Raw genomic sequence first — 20,750 nt, forward strand, 5'->3', positions numbered from 1 at the left:
TGGTCAAGCAGCCTTTATTTCTAGGTGGCAGTGGCTGCAAAGCACAGGTCTGAAGCGGTTCAGGCTGTAAACCATCTCCTCCTACTGCTGGGCATGTACTGACTGTTACAGCAGCTCTGCACCCAGCTGCCCCTGAAACCATGTGTGACGTTCACACAGGTATGTGCATCCCCTAAGAGGGCCCTTGTCCCTCCCCCTGCAGCCACTGTAGTCTTTTTTTTTTTTTAAAAGGGTGATGGAGGAGGAGAAAGTGGAGACTGTCCAAGAAGGATGAATCACCCATTCCTCCTTTCCATGGACTAAGTACAGTGCTTTCCCAGAATTGTTTGAGGAGCTGGCACAGCACCTTTCCAGAGAGCCATGCAATTCCCAAGAAGAGCTTTTAACTGCTGAGCAGCTGCTGCAGGTACTACAGTAGCTTGGCTTACTGGTTTGTGGCCTCCAACATTTTGCTGAACACAACCCAGCTGGTATGTCAGGCTCCTGCAAGGAAACAACTTGCTGAATTAGAGCACAGAGCAACACTGATTGGGGGTTTTTGCAAAAACAGTGCCTCTGCTTTGCCCCCAGCTCTTCCATGAGCTCTTGCCTAGGTCACTGCCAGGGAAAATGCTATACCAAGAAGGGTTAACAGAAACAGTAGTATGCTTTTAAGACGTTTTGAATACCTTTTATTTTTAGACTTTATAAAAGATATAGTGAAAGCCTATTGTTCTTATGATAAGGGGTCTTTACAGAGACATCAATATTTAAAGTAATTAAGAATATCTTAACAAAAGATTGCTTTAAAAGTTGGCAGCTTAACAAGCACTGCTCCCTCTGTCATCTTTTATTCCCATCAGACCAAGGCCAGACTGCGATCCGTGTACGCTGCAACATAAACAAGAGATGTTATTTCTGTTCAGGGTAGCGTTGATGCCCAGAAGTTAGTAGGCCTAGCAGTAAGGAGCCAGGAAGCCCATGTGTCAGCACACTGAAAAACTGCAAGGTTGGGTTGTTCTTTGTTTTTTTTCCCCCAGCCAACCATGAGTCATCATTATTTTAAACAAGAAGCCTGCTCTGACCTATCAGTCCTCTGGGAAACAGTAATTTGGGATCCTCACTTGGCAAGAAACCTCTTCCAGGCCTGGGAAGGTGCAACCCTTTTTCCCAAACTGTCCCAGACATGGCTGAGTTACGCTGAAGCAGTAGCTGATACCACCCTTATGCAAGAAAGCAGTTGTAGAGGGCTACATGCAATCAGCATTTGTCTAATGAGGGAAGAAATGCTGCTGCCTCATTTTGCATGCTATTATTCTTTGGTGTGATGGGAAACCAGCTAAATGCTGTTAAGGAAAAAAAAAAAATAAGGTTACCAACAACTGCCCAGTTAGAGCAGGCCATGCCAAGAGCAGGCTTTGGCACATACCCTTGCTGAAAGGGTTTGTCACAGGCACTGAGCCTAAGCAGCCTCTGGGCTTGGGATGCCTCCCCCCTGCAGGGACAGCGGTCACGAAGATAATACAGCATCAGGCGTCCTCTCCTCGGGAAGCTTTGCAAGTAAGAGCGGGGAGCTGGGCCTGGCTGCGTAGCCTGACAAAAGAGCTGCTGCTCTGGCTCCCTGCTTCTATAGCAGGGCCTGGCTCGTGTCTCCCCAAAGGCCTGGTGCCCCTTGTGTTGAAGATGAACTTCAAAAAGGCAGGGGTAGACATGACCCTTGTCTGGCTGGCTGAAGAGCAACGCTGAACAAACTGAGAGAAGACCGCTGAAATAAGAATGTATTCAGTAACTAAGGCCTTGCCTGGGAAAGATTCAATTTTCTTGTTAATAATTAAACAAGGAATGGCTATCCATGGCACTTCGGGCCCTTGGGAAATAAAGGGAGCCTACCCCATGTGGAAGCATCCCTGCTATTACCCCTGAGGCCCAGCACAACAACTTGCTCTTTCCTATGAAAGCATGGCAGGGTTTTTTTTTTTTTCCCTCTTTCCCAAATCATGCTTTCATGTCCCTGACAGAAGAATGGAGTGAACCTGGATCCCTGAGCCATACTAAGGATGAAGCATGTAAGGCAGGGTACCACAAGACAACTGGTAGATGGTGCGGGGGAAGGAAGAGGGAGGGGTATGATTTTCTTTGGTTAACAAAATAACTTGACCCCATATAAAACACTACCAACAAATAGTAGAGCTTCTGAAGTGTGTTTCTCTCCGTCCTTAAATGTCTTTTCTGCGAGGATGCTGCAGCGAGGGAAAGGAGAGGACTCCTAGCAAAACAAGGGGCAAGTTACCTGTTTGTTCCAGGAAAGAGAACAACGCACAAGGTATTCTTCTGCAGACTTCTATAAAGCTTTTTTATAATCTGGTCCAACTTCTTCACCTTTTTCCTTAGATCCTGCTCCTGTGTAACAGAATACAAGCCTTGAAATCCCCCGTTCTGCTGCAGATATGTCACAATCACATCTAAAAGTGTTTATGCGGTGACTCACCCTGGAGCCGTGTCAGGGATGAAAGGGGCGATTCTGTTTCTGGCTAGCATTGGGAAGGGCAACAGCCCCTCTGCAGGGAGAGCACACACCCTACTCACGGGGCACTGCAGCTTCCTCCAGTAAAAATGGGAGCTGCACCTAGATCTGTTCTTTCCGGTAGGCTACACAACTTGTTGTCTCTCTCCAACTTCCATACCCCTTCCTATACCTGTGCATTGCTCAGCGTGCTCTCAGGTGGGAGGCTGCAGTTCCTCTCTAGGGAACTCATTGTTCCATATGCCTGGGCTGTTTTTAGTTATACTGTACCCCACTAATGCCACATTATCTCCTGGGATCTTACGTCTCCAAGCTGTCTTATGAAAACTGAGCCATGGCAGCCTCTGCACCAGCAGAAGATCCTACTGCTACATCCAGCTCTGTACCTAAGCCTCCTCCCAGTGACCACCTCTGGTTCCCAGGGCAGCACGCAGTTCAATGCCATTAACCTCGCTAACAAACTGCAACAAACACCAGCCTAGCCTTAAACTCACAGAGTCAGGTAGAGGTGCCGTCTTCTCACATAAGCTGTTTCCTACTTGCTTCTCCCTGCTGTGATTCATTTGCCAAATCCATCTCCAGAGGTGACCTGAAGCAAGCGCCTTCCTACTTCTTAACTTGCTGCCCTTCACAGCCCAGCTGTTTATAACTTCAAGGGCATCCACAGCACTTTGTGATGTCTGGAATTCTGAAAAAGAATGAGAAAGGGATCACCCTTTGCCAGTTATGTTGCCCTGTTCTTTGGCACCTGCAAGGCAGTGCTAAAAAGGTGGAGGGCTAAAGGGAAATGAGAAACTGAGATCACTGCAGTAAGCAGATGCTCATCCTGCAAACAGGTAAGTGTCAGACTAAAGAACTGCCAGTTAAATGCAAGACCACTCATCTGGCTGTTCTCCTCATTTTTTAGAGGTGATTACATGTCAGTGCAAAGCTGCACACTAGCCAGCTGTGCTTTCACCTGAGTATTTTAAATACTGTCACTTGGAGCAGACGTGAGTTTCAGTTGCTCTTGCCGTGTCACTGTGAGTTTTCCAGTACTGCTGAACAAGCTTATTTGAAGGAAATAACCAGGCTGCATTGCAAAGCTACTTACTGAGGAAACAGCAGTTCCTGTGCCTTCCACTCTGGAGATCCTTTGGCAGGAATAGAGTTTCCAGGGCTTCCAACTGGCTGAATTCTTCTTGCAAGTCTGTCTCTGTTAATGACTTCTTTAGACCGGCCACATAAATCACACCTTCATTTTCTATATCCAGTTCTAGTTCCTGTATCAGAACATCACAGTCCAGCGTTGCAGCAGAGACGGGTCTCTGAACCTGGGGTGGGTCCAACAGGAACAAACACAGCACATCAGCCAAAGCAGCTCTGTGTTCTGAGCTTCTGTTTTAAACGGTTCTGTCCAATTACCAAAATTCGGTTAGCTATTTTCCCTTCTGTGACCAATGTAATTAAGGAAGGCTAGATTAATTAGTCATGAAAGATATGTCTGTAATGCAGGACAATTAAGAATACTACGTATGTGGCATTTTAACACCCAGTTACTTGGCTCCTCATTTTTAAGACACAGTTGCCAGGTCAGAATGCTTTCTGACCCCCTTCTGCTGGCAGATGGGAAAGAAAGAGGGCAACAGCCATCTCCTTTCTGCCAGCGGCCCTAAATTGTCTAGGGACAGGGAGATGGCAACAGCACAGCCAGCCAGGTTTTGCCCAGACTCTAAGTAGGCATTAAGAAGTGACATATTAGCCAGTATTCCTGTGCTACATGTAACTTGGGCTTTTGCTATTTACTTTGTTTACCTTAATGCAGGATCCTGCTACCTCAGCTCCATCTAGGCTTTCCACAGCAAGCTGAGCAGCTTCCAGCACTTCATATTGGATACAGACGTAGGGCTTGAAACAAGATAATACACTTCAGGTTTATGAATAATACACATTAGCCCTCCCCCTTTACAACTCAGGTCTCAATAAGTTGTGTGGTTTTTTTGTTGTTGTTTTTTTTTTTTTTTTTTTTAAATAGGGTATAAAAAGGTGTGGGTTGGTAATACAGGTAACACTCCATATACCGTAGCTGTTTAAAAAACCTTCAATTAACTTGGTAATTATTAGCAACCTTGTTTTGCCACTAAAGACCTTAGCATATCAATGCTCTTGAAAGGAACAAAAATCATCTCGGTTTCACCAGTACTCAGTTAAAGCTCTCTAGCTTGAGCAGCACTTATGTCACATCAGCTGTGCTTATTCTTGTTGCTGCGTGCAGCAGCTTTTATACATGCTGAATTGTTGTAGCTCATGACCAAACAGCCAGAGGAAAAAAACAAAGGCAAAAGAAAGGTATTTAAGTGGTTCTCATCCACATCTATCCTAGAGATTACTCAGGACTTCACTGCCTGTCAACAAGCTGAATGCTTTGAGTGCCCCTCACCTGGTATGTTTCCGTTACCACTGTCAGAGACTGGATTGGCCCACACCTCCCAAATTCTTTTTTCACAGCCTTCAGGCAAAAACTTTCTTCAAAAGGACCTGCATAGATTGTCAGCATGTCAGTCAGCTTGCTTCTCACCTGTGGGAACACAGATTAGAGAAGGAACTTCACAAAGCAAAGGAACTACTAGATGCCTCCAGATACGCCTCTTTCCAAACTGAGCAATGAAAACTAGTCTTGCTCAGGAAAAAAAAAAAAAAAAGGTACCTTTTCACAAAATCCAGCAAGAAGATGAGATGCAATGTACTCTGGACCCAAACTGAACTGAATGATACTGAATGTGGAGAGGGGAACATCTTCTAAGGCTCTCTGAAGAATCTGGAAGGAAAAGAGTACACATGGCCCAAAGAGGTGCAAGATAATTCTACTGCAAAAGACCAGAAACAAAGCTCTTGAATTTAGTTCTCTACTTTAATTGTCATTATTGTCCAAGGAAGCCCTCAGGCAGAAATTCTTCTTTAGTGAGTCATGAGAGGGTGATAGGGGATCAAAGCTTATTTCTGAAATAAGAAAATGGATTTAGCTAACCTGGTATTAACACTATTGCTAACGCTACTGTCAGCCAGCTTTTTAAAATAGGACTCATCAACCCACCCCCAGAACAAGAACTTCAAACTACTTTGAAGCTTGCTTAGACCAACCCACCCAAATCCATTCACCTGTTTGTTTGAAGTGCTCATGTTACTCTGACACAGACCAGAAGAGTCCGCTTCCTGTCTGCCCAAAAGGAGAGGTTTTTGGCCGGTCACCTGCAAGCAGTCTAAAAAACTAGCAGAGAGAAAAAAAAAGCTGTGAATCACAGTAGTTATTGATATGGTGAGTTAAAAGCATGCAAGGAAGTGCCTGTCAATGAGAAATTATACAGTTCATTAAAGAAATCTTAAAGAATATTCTTGCCCTCAAGATCAAAAGCAGCCTGGAAAATGCTTTGTGAAATTTAAGATACTATTTCTGAAAAATTTTCAGTGCTACTCTACAATTATCTGTGTCTCTCTGAAGACACTGATGGCTTCTGAAAACATAAGACACTTCTTTGATTTCACTGAGGATTCAATCAAAGGAAAAACATGTATATCTGAGAATCTTATTACCATGGTTTGGATAGATGCGGAGGATCATTCGACTGCTTCTGGACTCTACATCCTTGTGGCTGTAACGCAGATTTGTTCTGTGAGACCTCAGTCAGTCTTTCAGCTGTCAGCAGCATTTCCAAATTTAGTTCTGCTACCTTGTGGAAGGAAGATGAGTAGATGGCTTTCATCTCAGCTAATTGGAGCTAACCAAGAAGCATGTGCCTTCTCTATGAGTCACCTAGGCACATTCCACACTAGTGGAGAAAGACAGACATTCATTTCTTGCCTTATTATTTCCTGTTGTCATTTTAAGCATGCAGAACTTAGAGCATCAACCAGCATGTCCAAAACATCCTCTCCAGAAACCAACAATACAAGGGGATTCATAAAACCTGCTGAATCGCTGCCAAAACATGCAAGGTCCCTCACTTCTTTATTTAGAAAAAAAATGATAGGCACTCCTGTAGGCTGCAAGTGTCTGAATCTTTCTTCCCCCAATGCCCCTCTGCAAGATCAGCCCAATTTCTCTTATAAATTGGTAAGAGGATGGGCAAGAATACTTTTTCTTCATATACACAACTTGTATATTCTGCTATTAAAGACATTAGATATAGCTACCTTTGCTGGTCCTTGCTCAATAAAGAATTGAGCCAATTCCAATGCAGCTCTTGCATCTTCTGCAGGATCATGACCAAGCTTCTGGTCACACTGGATCTCCTTCCTAGGGCATCAAAATTAGGTGTACAGGCAGGTTATCTGTTTTTCCATACTGGCCAACATCTCGTCTTTTCTAAATTGGGTCTTTTTCAGGCAAAATAGCTTTCCCCTCTCCAAAAAGGATTTCAATTCTGTGCAGCAGTATTCTTGTGAAATATTCCCCAAAGTTACTGCAAGAAACATTTTTGCAACATTGAGCAAAACACTGTTTACAGGGTTTGACAGAAGCAGCAGTAATACTTGGTACTCCAAGGCGTGATTATTTTTAATTTTGCTTTTTCCTTGACCAATGACCCAATGCACCGGCAGGGAGGCAACCTCCAATTCAGTGAGGTTTGGAGCTACAGAGTAAATGGTGCGTGCTGGATTGCTAAGATGTGCTACAATAGCTAGTATAGTAAGGGACATGATTAAGTCAGTAAATTATACTTCCATAAGTTAGCTTTTCTTTCTAGATAACTGCAACAGATCTCATTTATGTAAGCCAGAGTTCATTTGCTGCTCTACAATTTCATATAGCGGTAGAAGTGCAGAAAAGCTAGTTTTATGGTTCACATACAAACGAGCTCATTACTGGTTGTGTCATAGCATCCCTGCTCGCTCAAAGATAAGCCAATTTATTACACTGCCTGATGTTTCAAGCACACAGTAAACTCCTCTTTATTGTCTATTTGCACAGCCTGCTCTCCTTCCTTTTGAGTTTTATCAGAAAAAAAATTTCTCATCCTACTGGTGGAAGAGCAGGACCCTATAGCCCCCATAACAGTTTCTAATGCTTCCCATAACAATGCAAGAATAATCTTACCCTAAAACAGCTTTGGCTAGAAATTTTAGCTTAAATCTTCGACCTTCATTTCTGGCAAAAAGCAACGAAGTATCAATAACACTAGGGTGGATCATCTGGAGGAGAGAAAACATCACCAGTTTAATTTAAGAACAGCACTCATACAGAATTGGGCAGTGACTCCATTATCTGTGCCTCTGCCCTTTCATTTCAGTTGCCCATTTCTCACTGACAGGTAACTGGTTCGGACAAGAGAACACATGGGAACCAAGAAACAGGCCCAAATCTCCTTTCTAAAGGTCTGTTGGGAAGACCTAGGTTGGGTTGGAATGATTATGACTCAAGCATTTGAGATTGGTTAAATTCAGTACAGGAAGGACTTCAGTTCTTCCCATGACAGAGTGATCGAAAGCACCTGGCTGAAGCAGAAAGGTAAAGCTTCTCTTGCAACCTTCCTTCCTTTTGGGTTCTGAACAGCACCTTGCAGGTTTTATAGATGTAAGGGGAGTATTTCTCTTTTAAATCCTTACAGCCATAAAGCTATTCATAATGAAAAGCAACTAACAAGTGTTCACTAATTAAAAAACATAATTGGAACTTTTAGGCCTGAAATTAATAGCAGTTTTGGGAAAAACACTCGTAAAAGCATACTCACTTGCAAAGCCTGGAGATCAGCATTTAGAGAATGACCCACCAATACTGCATCAGGCGGAAGTATTTTTTTTAATCTGCTTTGTACGTCTGGCAATCTTGTTTTCACTGGAAGCAGCATTTTCCTTGTGATTCCTGAGAATCTTCAAAACAGAAGGTGGATGGAGTACAAGCAGTGCATTAGCAACAGCACTTACTGGAGAACATTACAAGCAGGGTATGTAGAAAAAGAACCCAGTGTAACTAATGACAAAATGCAATTTACTGGTTCCTCTATAAGTGCATTCCAACATAAGAGGACATACTGCACAAATATTAAGCTGCTGCAGCTACCACATCTGTTTCAAAAGTTTGTTCTCTCTCAAGCATAACTTAAAGTGATGCAGTTCTTAGCACCAGATAGCACAGGTAAGGAAATATTGTAAAGCTGACATGGAAGGAAATGCTTCCAAGTAACCTGAGGGAATTGGCACTTCACCTCCTGGATACATCCAGGCAAAGTCTTGGAGAAGACGTGGCTTGAATTTTGCCTTCTTTTATTATAATACTAAGCCCAGCCCTAGAGCTCTAAGTGAGCTGATGACCTGCACTGTTCATTTTCTACAGATGAGCAAACTTAGCTACAGAGCAGAGACCCAGACTGCAATCCCGTACTCTTACTCACCCTGTATCCGATTTTATATCCGGCAGTAAAGAGTAACCTGTACTGTGTATCATTAACCTGTAACAGAACTTTTCCTAGAACACTGCAGAACGATAATGCTTCTGTCTAGACATTGGGGCACTGCACAGCAGGGAGTGCATACATAACATTGGTTATTCTACCCACAAAGCACAAACTGGATTCTTAACACCAAGTAAAATACAGTAGACATCGGTGAGTAGACAAGTGTACAGACCAAAGTTTTCTGAAAGGTCCTGTGTTACAGGCTTGATTTGAAAGGCTTGTAGCTCTTGAAGAGATAAGAAACTTCAGTACGAGTCACCTGGTGCGGTAGTTCACTATTGTGCTTTCAGGTTTGACTAGTTCATTCAAGAGGCATTGACCCTGTGCATCCACCAAAGAGACACGAGTGACTTCATTCCCCCTTGCAGTCAGGCACTGTCAGGAAAAAGCAGAGGCAGCTTTTGAATCAGCACAATGCTGCCATTCAACAACCTTAGCTGAGATCTGCTTTGGCTACAGCCAGCATCACTGCTAAGGAGTTGCTTTACTTAGAGATCTACCAGTTATAGCTTGCTTTATGTAGCACGCTTCATTTGAATTGTTAAATGCCCACCATAAACACAGCAAACACGCAGGCAAGCACAACACAAAGAAAGCCTTTACAAAGAAGTGCTGATTTCACAGAATCAGGTTGTACTCTGCACTGCAGGGCTGCAACTGACAGCACCATCACCAGAGAAGATAAATGTAATTTAAAAGTAGAGCCCAGATCGCATCGTTAGTCACTCAATGCTGATGCCGACTGGGCATATCTGCAAGGTCAGAACTGCACTAAGAGAGGAATCCTTACCACAACATGCTGCTGGAAGAGCTGGGATGGCTAAAGGGGTAGCAGAGAGACATCTCTGCATTCCCAAACTTTGGGGAGGGCTGGGAAAAAGAATTGTTAAAAAAATAAAGTCTCAGGAGTTACTGCAGCATTGGCGGTAGACCTGGCAGTTCCAGATGCTGTTCTGAAAACCACCACGTAACTGAGCTCTCTGGTGCACTGCTCGGGAAGGACTGAGACCTTCCTATGGTTGTATTAACACTGGTACCATCACTGAAGGGACTGGCAGCAGATATTAATACATCAGAAGGGGTTTAATAAATACCCAGGGTGCCTGGCTCATTTTGGAATAGCTGCTTGAAGCTTGATTGCTCGACTGTGCTTTGTAAGGTCACGTGTTTATTTTTACCATTTCACAATCCAGACCAAAGAGGGGGCTGCTGTCTGTCCTCTGCTGATCACACGCTGTATGCACATAACCCCTACAGCCAGGGGAGCCTAAAACGAAAAGACACCTGTGAACAAGACACAGACCTCTCTTCTAATAGTCATCATGTATCTTATATGACCAAACATATCATTAACTGGCAAAATTAAAAACAGACAAAAACCAAACCAACCCAACCAACCAAAAACCTCAGAAAACTGACCTTTCAGGGGATAATCATTTTTCTTCAGCTCTTTTGAAGTTAGAATGTACCTAGTAAGGCCTTGTTTTGATTCTCCGTATTTCCGGATGATGGGATCACATTGCAAGTCTGAGTTTTTAGGAATACATCCACTGCTAGTGGAAATCAAGCCTGTAACATACAAAATCACCTGTCAAATTCAGATAGCTCTCCTTACTTGCAGTTTTCTGTATTAGTACGCACATTAAGAGGTTACACCATATAATAATACATATAATACAATAAAACACTACGTGGAACAATAAGCTATATATACACACACATATATATATGTATATGTATGTATATATATATATATATAAAAGGATAAATGATATATGCTGACATGTGACAGGGTACTTGAATCCTGCTCCCAGCTCAGCTACTGACAGTTAGCTGATTGTGAGCAAGTCACATCACAAGTCTGTCTCACATTCCTTTCAGTAAGAGAGAACGTTTTCCTCATAAGCATGACAGCATAGTCATCTGTTACCTCATGTAAGCTGTAAAAGAAGTACTTTTTATCTACTTTCCGTGTGAAATTCTTTCCCCAAAGTATTATTAGGAGAAAATGCACTCTGTGGCTCAAAAAGAAGCAAGCATTGAACTGACACCAGAATCCACAGCTGTATAAACTCTAACTATTTTGTAGGTGATTCTCTGCAGATTGCACTTAAAGAAAAATATACCTGACATCTCAGATCTGTGACTGTGCAGTAGGTTTACAGTCAGGATGCTAGAGGACTTTGTCAATACATTGAAAGCAACAGCTGTTCATTCTCCCATTTAGGACTGGAATTCAAGATTCTTTGTTACACTTCTAACAATTTCAGTGAAGTTCTCATGGTAGTCTCTTGCGGGTTTTGTACAAGCCCGTTGGATTACAATCACCTCTATAAAGAGTGTAAAAATAGGAGATCAGTTGTCAACATACCTGTTCTTTACCTTGATTTGCAGCTCAGTATAACAAAAGAAAACTACGAACAAATGAGTAACTACTTAGCTTGAATCTAATTTCTATCTGTGTATCTATTATTAGACATATGTTACAATAAAACAATCACAAAATGGGTAATGAAGCATCAGAATTTTGGATTAAACTTACTAAAAAAAAAAATCTGTTCTTTTTACATTTACTTGTGACAATGAGCCCAACAGAGAGTTACCGAACTAGTTAGGGGAACTAGCCTTTTGGCATAAGCTATTATACTTGTTTCTTTGTAAACAAGTTCACCATAGCAGCAAGCTGGGATTGCACAGCATGCAAAGCTATTAAATTACCCTTGAAAGCGAATCACTGTGACTGAAACGGATGATGCAAAACCAAGCAAGATACCTTGTGCATTGTTTTGAGGTTTCATGTTTGCTCCTTCTCCATACAGGTTGGCTAGGAAGCTAGCTGAAGAAGGTGGTAATGTGAATCTCTGGAGAGAAAAAAAAAAAAAAAAAAGACGTTTTAGGAACTTTGAATCATAGCAGAAACATCAAGCATATAAGATGCCTTTTTATCCCCAAAGCAATAAAATTTAGAGAAAGATGGTTAAAAAAAAGTAGCAGAAGTATGTTGGGCATTTTCTTAGGAAAACAAAACAAGACACAAACCAAACATCTTATGATGATGCACACTATAGAATTCTTTGTACTAAGGAAAGATTTGCCTTCCCAGATATGACTGAGAATGCAAGTTTCAGACTTTCATTGATAGAAACTAAAGCAGTTCCAGACTTTCCAGTTAAGCCGTCATTTTGCGTTTGCTGCAGTTCAGAGAGAATTCTCTGGAAGTCCCAATCAAAGCACTTCTTTCTTCCTTCAAAAACGTTGCTTGTAGCTCAGAAAATTAAAGTAGTTATTTTAATAATCCTTTTGGGAAATGGGAGAAGTTTGATATAAAGCGTAAATTGTCAGAGAGATTTTTCAACCAGTGGGAATAGCATAACTCTGTTGAGATTCTCCTTACTCATACCTTAAAGTAAATTTCAAATCAACTGAGGTATTTTCAATCTCCCAGGCATCCTGAAGATGTTGGAAGTATAGAGGGCTGAAACACCAATGTATGCACATTTCACCTGGTAAGGCTTCAAAGACTTAAGTCTTGAAAATCTGTTTCCAATATTAAATCCCTGGCCTTTGTTCTGAGCTTACAAAGGCCACAAACAGATCCTCTCATTGCTTTGGGAGTCAAAGACAGGCTCTTCCTATTGGAAAGACAATAATTTCACTGCAGCATTAATCACTGGGACATGCTTTAAGGATTGCAGGAATTTTAGTAGACATCAATATAGCTTGGGGACTTACATGCTGGAACACTTTTCTGAGGTGTTTGAACTGTAAATAGAATTTGTAGAAATGGAGTTGGCTCATCTCATGTAGAACAATAACCACAACCCCAGCCAGGTGGCTTTGGTGATAAATATGGCACCAGCTGCAATTAAAAAAAAAAAAAAAAAAAGAAATCAAAGCAAAACAATCATCAAGCACTCTTAAAAACAAACTTGGCACCAACCCAGCTTTTAGGTCAGTCAACGGCAAAGTGCCAAGTGACTTCAATGAGAAGAGGCTTTTAAAGCTTATCTCAACCAGCCACATATACCTAGAAGCAACATAACATGAGAGACAGAAAGGATGAATTGTAGCAAAATTCTGCTGCAGTACTATTTCAAGTCATAACTTACCCATCTCATTTATATGCATCAGAATAGGAATACATACAAGTAACTTCAGCTGTAATGATGCAGTCTAGTCAATCAAACTGAAGAATGAAATCACTTCATCAAAATGAAAGTTTCACAAAATCATTTTCTCTTTGACAGTAAAAATCCAAAGTGGAGCATTTTTACCTTTAGCTTTATTGCCAGATTTATTACATTTCACCATATTTATGCCATCCGAGGTTATATACACTCCTGAGCCTCCCACTTCCATTGCTGAGAAACTGCCCCAAAAAAGGGCAGTGATTAAAATGTCTTTCCCAAAACACTCTAGAGAAAACAGTTCAATTATATCTGTCATGAAACATTTTGCGTTAGTATTTTAACATCATTTTATTCCTCAATGTGTGAAGCTTCTGTACAACAAAATTGTTTAGTTTTTGGTAACTGCATGAAGCAAAGTTATGAAATGGTAGAATTTTTATCAGAGGAGAAATTCTGGTCTCTGGCCAAGTCTAACAAGAACCATATCTACACAATGCAGTCTGTCATTATGGGATCTGTGCTGCAAGGATTCTAAAACAAATGTTGCCTATGCTTTTAGGTAGGTTTTCACAGCATATGAGGACATAAGACAGGGTTGACTCCCAAATATGAAGGTGTTATACCTGGGCTGCGTGGCATTGTGGCATTTTCCCAAAGCTGCATACTTTAACAACTCATAAACCTGGTCATGGCTGATTTCACAGTCCTCACCAAATAAAGCTGCAGACAAGTGAGATGACTTTTCCTGCAAAAAGGAAAAGGCCAGTAAAGAAAGTTTCATGTGATCACACAAGTTTACAGAAAATGAAGTCAATTATACAGTAAAAGGAAATCATTTACCACTTGGGTGCAATCAACTACACGTAAAATAACTCTTCCATTCAATATGGACAAAAAGTTTCTTTCCAGATCACACTTCAATATAAATTTACTCTCAGTGTTTCAGTAACCCAGGTCCTCTAACTTTACAGATGTATTTTGTAACGATGAACATGTGAAGACATACATACTAAGGAGACTTAAGGTTACTTAATTTGCAAACATGATGTGCTACAGTCTCAACCCATTCACCCGCTTGCTGCTGTAGAGCTTTGGGCATTTATACAAGCGTTATATGTAGCCACTTGTTTTGTTGAAACCCATTTACTTCATTTACACTGTGTCATCTGCTTTGGTGGATGGATCTGCTGGCCTCTGCAGGAAAAAGAATGTTCCATTAACATGCAAGGAAGATACAGGAAAAAAGCATCAGACTAGATGCGATGAAATGAATGCTACCACACAACTCTGCACAACAGCTCTTTAATGATTCTAAAATCAAGAATTCTCCCAAGCTACTCAGCAAGCAGGTACGTTATTTTGGAGGCCTCTGCTGCCCATCTGCCCTGTTCCAATAGTGCTCTTTAGGCCTGTAAGTTTTTACGGATGTTCTTTTTTACCTAATGAAAAGACATCACGGCATACTGATGTCATAGCTGAAAAGAAAAAAAGCAGAAAAAAACCACAAACAAGCAGACAACACTACAGATCGAATCCCGCAGGGGGCTTATTCGGGCAGCTGCCTCGCTACCAGACAGTGTTTTCCCCAGCACGCTAACGAGCCTCGTGCTCGTTAGCTGTGGCAGAGCCTGCCCCCCTGGGCTGGGCTGGTGCAATTTAAGGCCGTAGGTTAGAAGTTAAACAGAGGTGCCAGCCTCTGAGGCTCGAGCGGTCAAACCCCCGCTAGGAACAACTCGCGACACCATGGCCCTCAGCCTCTCGCTCCTCACGCCGACCCGGGGTTTCCCCCCCCCGGCCGCCCACCTTCGGCTTGTGCCGGCCGCCCCGCTCCGTCCTGCTCCTCTTCCGAGCCGCCCCCAGCCCCTCCGCGGCGCCGCCGGCCTCAGCGGGCCTCTTGCAGGCGTTCCCGCTGCCGGCCATGGCTCCGCTCCGGGCCGCGGGAGGTTTCCTCAGGGCCGGCCCCTCCCCGCGGCCCCGCTCCGCCCCGCCCCGCCCGCTGCTCGGCGGGAAGCTCGAAATGGCGGCCGGCGGCCGGCGCTGAGGCGGGGATGGCCACCAAGCGCCTGGCCAGGTGCGGGCCGTCGGGCTGGGCACTGGGGAGCGCCCCGAGGGGGCTGGGAGGGGAGGCCGGGAGCGGGGCGAGGCGGGTGCTGAGGAGAGCCCGGTGCCGCCCGCAGGCAGCTGGGGCTGGCGAGGAGCAGCGGGCGGGCGCGGAGCGGAGCGGCGGCGGCGGCGCAGCGCTTCGGGCACCTGGTGGTCGTGGACCTGGAGGCCACCTGCTGGCGGGGCGAGCGGCGCCACAGCCCCGAGATCAGTGAGTGGCGGCCCGCCGGGTCCTTGGCGCCGTGTTTGCCCTCCCCTGACGGCTCAGCCCGCGTTTAAGCGGACGGAATAACCTCTGTGAGCAGCTTTAACCTTTCTGGCCCTTTTTTCCCCCACCTCGTTTTGGTTTTGTCGCAGTTGAATTTCCAGCAGTCCTGCTAAACACTGCCACAGGAGAGATCGAAGCTGAGTTCCACACCTATGTCCAGCCCCAAGAGCATCCTGTGCTCTCCGAGTTCTGTACGGAACTGACCGGCATAACGCAGGTATAGTGCCGTTTAGTATGAAGTTAGAATTGCTACTTACTACTATTTTATGGAGACCTTTAAAGAGGGCTAAGGAGAAATAAGCCTCAAATAAATTTCAGTCCATATTAACACATACATATTTCTTCTTCTCTTTCATAAAGAATCAAGTCGATGAAGGGGTCCCTCTAAACATCTGTTTATCGCAGTTTTTGAAATGGATTCAAAAGATACAACAGGAGAAGAAAATTGTATTCAGTTCAGATATTCTAAATAATTCTACTTCAGAAGCAAAACCAGGTACCTTTGTCACTTGGACAGGTAGGTAAAAGTTTCATTTGATTTTTCTGCAAATTAATACCCATTAAAACTGAACATTTGGTGGTGCTAGTAAGATTGCATCTTCACTGCTAGGGAGTCAAAATCCTGTTAAATATTAGGGACGTGATATTGGGTAAGACTGAAAATATGAATACTGTTGAATTCTGACTTGTTCACTGCATATTTGTCTCTAGGGTTATCGCATTTTTCTGCTTTACATAGACTGCAATGTGTTGCCATTCTCAACAAGTGCAAATGATTTAGTGAGGTCTCCAAGATATTTATGCATCACAAAGTCAATGTTCACTAAGAACACGCGCTCACTTGTCGTCTTATCCCATTGCAGCAACTTAAGTGCTTTTCATGTCCAAAGGCTTCATGTGTCCTGTACGCATCTGTACAGGATGTTACTAGTACGTTGATTCATCTCTTTATGTAGGTTTTTAAGGCACGCTTAGGACAGCGATGGAAGTACAGCAGTACTGGTGACCTGCCCAATTAAATGTCTGTGCTCTGTATCTGGAGTTATCATGCAAACGGTTGCGTTTTTTCTTGCTGAAATTTTTTGTGTTTTTTTTTTTTGTTGTTGTTTTGTAACCTCTAGTTCATTGAGATGAGAAAGGCCTAATTGGAAGGCATCAGGACTAAAAAAAATATAATAAATCCTTATTTGTTTTTGCTTTTTCTGTGCAGACTGGGACCTGGGTGTGTGCTTGCAGTATGAGTGTAAAAGGAAGCAGTTGCGAAAACCTGACATCTTAAATTCCTGGATTGATCTCAAAGCAACATATAAGGTGAGAAAAATCATTAGACTGAAACGCTTATACCCATGTTACCATCTCAAAGGCCAAGTATACCTAAACTAATAATGTATGTTCCAGCGTCTAGTTACCCCTTTGTTTTCTTTCTGTGTTATCACTCAATAACAAATTGCATGCTCTAGAATAGCGTGAATTTTAACAGAGTCTTAATGCTTGGAAAAGTATTGAGTGTTTCTGTTACATAAATGAATGATAATCCCAGAACATTTTTTTGAGCTGCTCTTCCTTTGCTGACATCTTTTGCTCTGATTGCTGCCTTAACTCCTGTTTTTCCTATGCTCTCCTTACTGCTTTACACTGCTGCATGGAAAATAGTGATCCTCATCTGTTTAGAAGGTACATATGGATATAGTATGGGAATTAAATATATACATATATATACACACTTTGACCAGAAAGTATATTCTGAACAGCATTAGTAATACTGGAAAATGAATATATATATATATATATATACGTATATAAAAATGAATTTATACTGAGAAGATGAAAGGCTTTGTGTATGTGTGTGTGTTTGTGGTGGTGGGATTTTTTTGGCTTGTTTTTTCATAGTCTACGTGGCAAAGAGTTCTGCCTTAGGGACTAATGGCACCTAGGTTCCCCTGTGTAGCCAGGGAAGCTTTCAAAGGTTTATCCAGGAGTCTTACCTGTCCACTGATACTTGGAGTTTAAGCAGCAGAATTAAGTCTCTAAAGATAAGCAGTGCAATTATAGGAGAAACAGGGAATATTAAGTGAGAAAAAGTACTATATTTGGCACATATATAAACTCTTTTTAATGCTTATACCTTTGCAATGTGCAATGGTTTAAATATTCAAGATAGTACTTATAATTGTATTCCCCAGGGCTGTTGTTCTGTTAAAGCCTTCATCAATGTAAACTATAAAGTGCAAATGAAAATGAAATGAGGTTAGATAGAATGGATTAGTTTAAGGCTGGGAGAAGGGATTTATGGTTCTTTCCATTCTAATCTGTTACAGGGTAAGTCACATACTGAGTTATACTTATCTTCATTTTACAGTTATGATAAATATTTGATTTGCACAATGGCCTTGTGAGATGTACTATTTGTAAGGTGATATTTTTGAACTGTTTTTCACTCCACTGTGAAGGCGTTTTAAAATACTTTTTATTAACCACCTGCATGTTTTTCCCTAGGCCTTCTATAATAGAAAGCCTAAAGGACTAAATGGTGCTTTGCAGGATTTGGGGCTAACTTTTGCAGGACGGGAACATTCTGGTAAGCATGATATGATCATCCTCATTTTAATATATATACATATCTTTTATAAGACTAGATAGCTACTATTTAGCTTTAGTTAGCTAAACTAAACTAGCTAGTAATATCTACTAGTTAATACAAATCATAAATGTTACTTCCAGGCTATGCAATGTTCTGTTCAACAAAACCATCAAAGTAAGAAAAGACAGATTATTCAAAGATTAGTTTGTCATTTCTAACCTTGTGCTTTGTTTCAGAAATCTTTCCTAAAACTTTTGCCTGTATGTTGCACAAGATCAAGCTCTGGATTGCTAGGGTGCAAAAGAAAAAAGAGTGGGGGAAAGATAAGAAAACTTGATCTTCCCTGATAGGTCTGGACAGCTTATTAGTGTAAGAGAATACCAGCACAATGTGATTTTTTTAATTATTTTTTTTGACCTAGCTAATACAACTGAACCTGGATTTTGATAATTGTGGCTATATATTCAGCTGTATGGGTTGGTCCTTCAGATGTTTCAGCACAGGGGATTTTTTTTTTCTTTTTAACTTCCACTGCCCTTTTTTGAACTATATAACAGTGTCAGAATTATGTGAATCCATTTCATTTATGTAAGGTGTACCTAAATGTCACTTTTCCTCTAATAAGAACCATCCCCAGTAGTAGTTTAAAAGGAAGGCATTAATATAACCATGCTTTTGAAGGGTTGGATGATTCTCGGAATACTGCCCGTCTTGCTTGGAGGATGATTTGTGATGGATGTGTGTTGAAAATTACTAAATCTTTGGATAAGGTTAGTAACTATTTCGTATCTATCCTCCTACTTGTCTTATAGCCTGAAATACAGATGAAAGGTGAGCTATAACAAAATCAATATCTTGACTATGAATAATAATAATATCTCTAAGCTGACACACTTACTAGTTTTGTACATTGATTTCTAAAACTTCTTGGGTATTCACTCTCCAAAATCTTGTTTGATTTATGGACTCCCTAGGCATATCTGAAGAAGAATTTAATTTCTAGAACACTGAATGCAAACTTCACTGACAAGACTCCACTGGGAAGTAACAGCAAACCCGAAACATCCAGAGAGAGAACTTGTAAAACAAACTCTCTGGCAGAGAAAAACCACAACAGTATTGTGGGAATTATCATAAATTCTAAAGTACAAAATGAAGAACAGCAGACCACTTGTACCAATTCCTCTGCAGACATCCATGTTGCATCTAGCAGCAGCTTGAGGACTGACTTAAACAATCAAGCCCAAAGCTCTTTGTCAGTGTCTACTGACAGACTTCCTCTTCCTCTTGGACATGTGCAGCAATCTCACAGTAATTTATCAAGAGGCATTCAGCAAGGATTGAACAACGGGCATATTATGAGTACAACCAGATACAGCTTTCCAGTACATGGATCAGGACTAGTACTTGTCTCCACTACCATCTCCTCAGTTAACATCTCCACTGAGGATATCAGTACTAGTTCTGATTGTTTACCTCTGCTGGCTGACTGGGAAGATGTAGCTTTAATACCAGAATCTCAATCCGAACAAAAATCAGACTGTGTTGAATTTAAAGCTGGCTCAAGTATGGATATTTTAACAGTGTTTGAAGAAGAAACAATTCCAAAGCAATCAGCTGTGATGAGTTCAGATAATCAAAGTTCAGGGAAAACTGTTGTACCCGTGGAACCTCTCAAATCTATTATTTACAAAAGTCCTGATACTACTATCTATAATGTAGGAACAGTACAAGGGCAGACTTCAAATCTTTCAGCTTTTAAATTACCATCTGCAAAGGTAAATGCTATTTCATCACAATCAACATCAATGAAAAATAATTCTACTCCTTTTGAGGTTCCTAAAAGAAAGCCAACTAGTCCAAAAATGTTCCCACCAGCAAAGAAACGGTCTTTCTCTATATATAAAGAAAAAAATGCATCTTTTGATCATTCTTTACCTTTAAGAAGTTCAAACTTGTCCAAAGTGTCTCATGCCATTCTGAACTCCACAGTCAATCTGAATCAGTCTGTAACAGCTGTGAAAAATGAAAAACCAACTCCCCCTCTGTGTAACTGTGGTCGAAGAGCTAAAAGGCTGTATGTATCAAATGCTGGTCCAAATCATGGCAAAGCATTTTTTTGTTGTCCTGTTGGCAAGCATGACAGTAATAAGAAAGGTTGTGGATACTTCAAGTGGGAAAATGCCTTTCTAAAAGAGAAAACTAATGTTCTCACCCTGAATGCAGGTGCCTCAACCTCTCTTAGAACTTGCCCCAGTACTTTAGGAAATTCTTCCAACAAAAAACGTTTGTTCCTTAGGCCATCTATGAGAACTTGACATTTACTACTTTTTTTTGTCTTAATCTTTAATCGTTAGTTAACCATACTTAATATAACCAGGACAGTGTAATGATGTCGAATGTTTTCATCCCATTCTCAGAACGTGACATTGCTTGGTTAATGTGGATAAAAATTGAAATTGTTCAAGCATACAGAAATATTCATATATTATAAACTATATAATTAATGAAGTGTGAGAGAACAGAAAATACTAAATGCTAAAATTAGTATGAGCAGCTGTTATTATTTATACTGTATCATGTATTTTAAATTCTTTGCTAGTCTAGTCCTCAACACTTTAATGATGTAATTTTACTTGCACTATTTCTTCTAAATATACTTTTAGTGATTATAAGTATAACTTTGAAAATGTATTTATAAGTTGTCACACTTTTCAGAAGTGATTCTTGAAGC

General features: G+C 41.5%; 2 protein-coding genes across 4 annotated transcripts; one reads left to right on the forward strand and one right to left on the reverse strand.

Annotated features, from left to right (window-relative positions):
- Positions 1–648: 648 nt before the first annotated feature.
- Positions 649–15,048, reverse strand: REXO5 (RNA exonuclease 5). Of its 3 annotated transcripts, none has more exons than XM_048060411.2 (19): positions 14,868–15,048; positions 13,688–13,809; positions 12,667–12,793; positions 11,708–11,795; positions 10,354–10,503; positions 10,113–10,201; positions 9,194–9,309; positions 8,212–8,350; positions 7,578–7,672; positions 6,674–6,776; positions 6,074–6,210; positions 5,642–5,750; positions 5,190–5,300; positions 4,923–5,060; positions 4,298–4,390; positions 3,597–3,816; positions 2,998–3,191; positions 2,270–2,379; positions 649–870 (listed from the first exon to the last, which is right to left on the reverse strand). In XM_048060411.2, the coding sequence occupies exons 1-19, from the start codon at positions 14,982–14,984 to the stop codon at positions 801–803; spliced, it is 2,328 nt and encodes a 775-aa protein (XP_047916368.2). In that variant the 5' UTR covers positions 14,985–15,048; the 3' UTR covers positions 649–800. The 3 variants fall into 3 exon arrangements, with proteins under 3 accessions (XP_047916368.2, XP_066834009.1, XP_047916374.2); XM_066977908.1 differs by lacking the exons at positions 13,688–13,809; positions 14,868–15,048 and adding exons at positions 11,061–11,264; positions 12,335–12,566 and having other exon boundaries at positions 12,667–12,798; XM_048060417.2 differs by lacking the exons at positions 13,688–13,809; positions 14,868–15,048 and adding an exon at positions 12,335–12,566 and having other exon boundaries at positions 12,667–12,798.
- Positions 14,251–20,334, forward strand: ERI2 (ERI1 exoribonuclease family member 2). The gene is made up of 8 exons (XM_066977909.1): positions 14,251–14,413; positions 15,242–15,378; positions 15,525–15,652; positions 15,796–15,952; positions 16,646–16,746; positions 17,932–18,013; positions 18,698–18,786; positions 18,991–20,334. The coding sequence occupies exons 1-8, from the start codon at positions 14,370–14,372 to the stop codon at positions 20,332–20,334; spliced, it is 2,082 nt and encodes a 693-aa protein (XP_066834010.1). The 5' UTR covers positions 14,251–14,369.
- The last annotated feature ends 416 nt before the right edge of the window (positions 20,335–20,750 follow it).

This window comes from Anser cygnoides, chromosome 15 (genome assembly GCF_040182565.1).
Source record: "Anser cygnoides isolate HZ-2024a breed goose chromosome 15, Taihu_goose_T2T_genome, whole genome shotgun sequence".
NCBI lineage: Eukaryota > Metazoa > Chordata > Aves > Anseriformes > Anatidae > Anser > Anser cygnoides.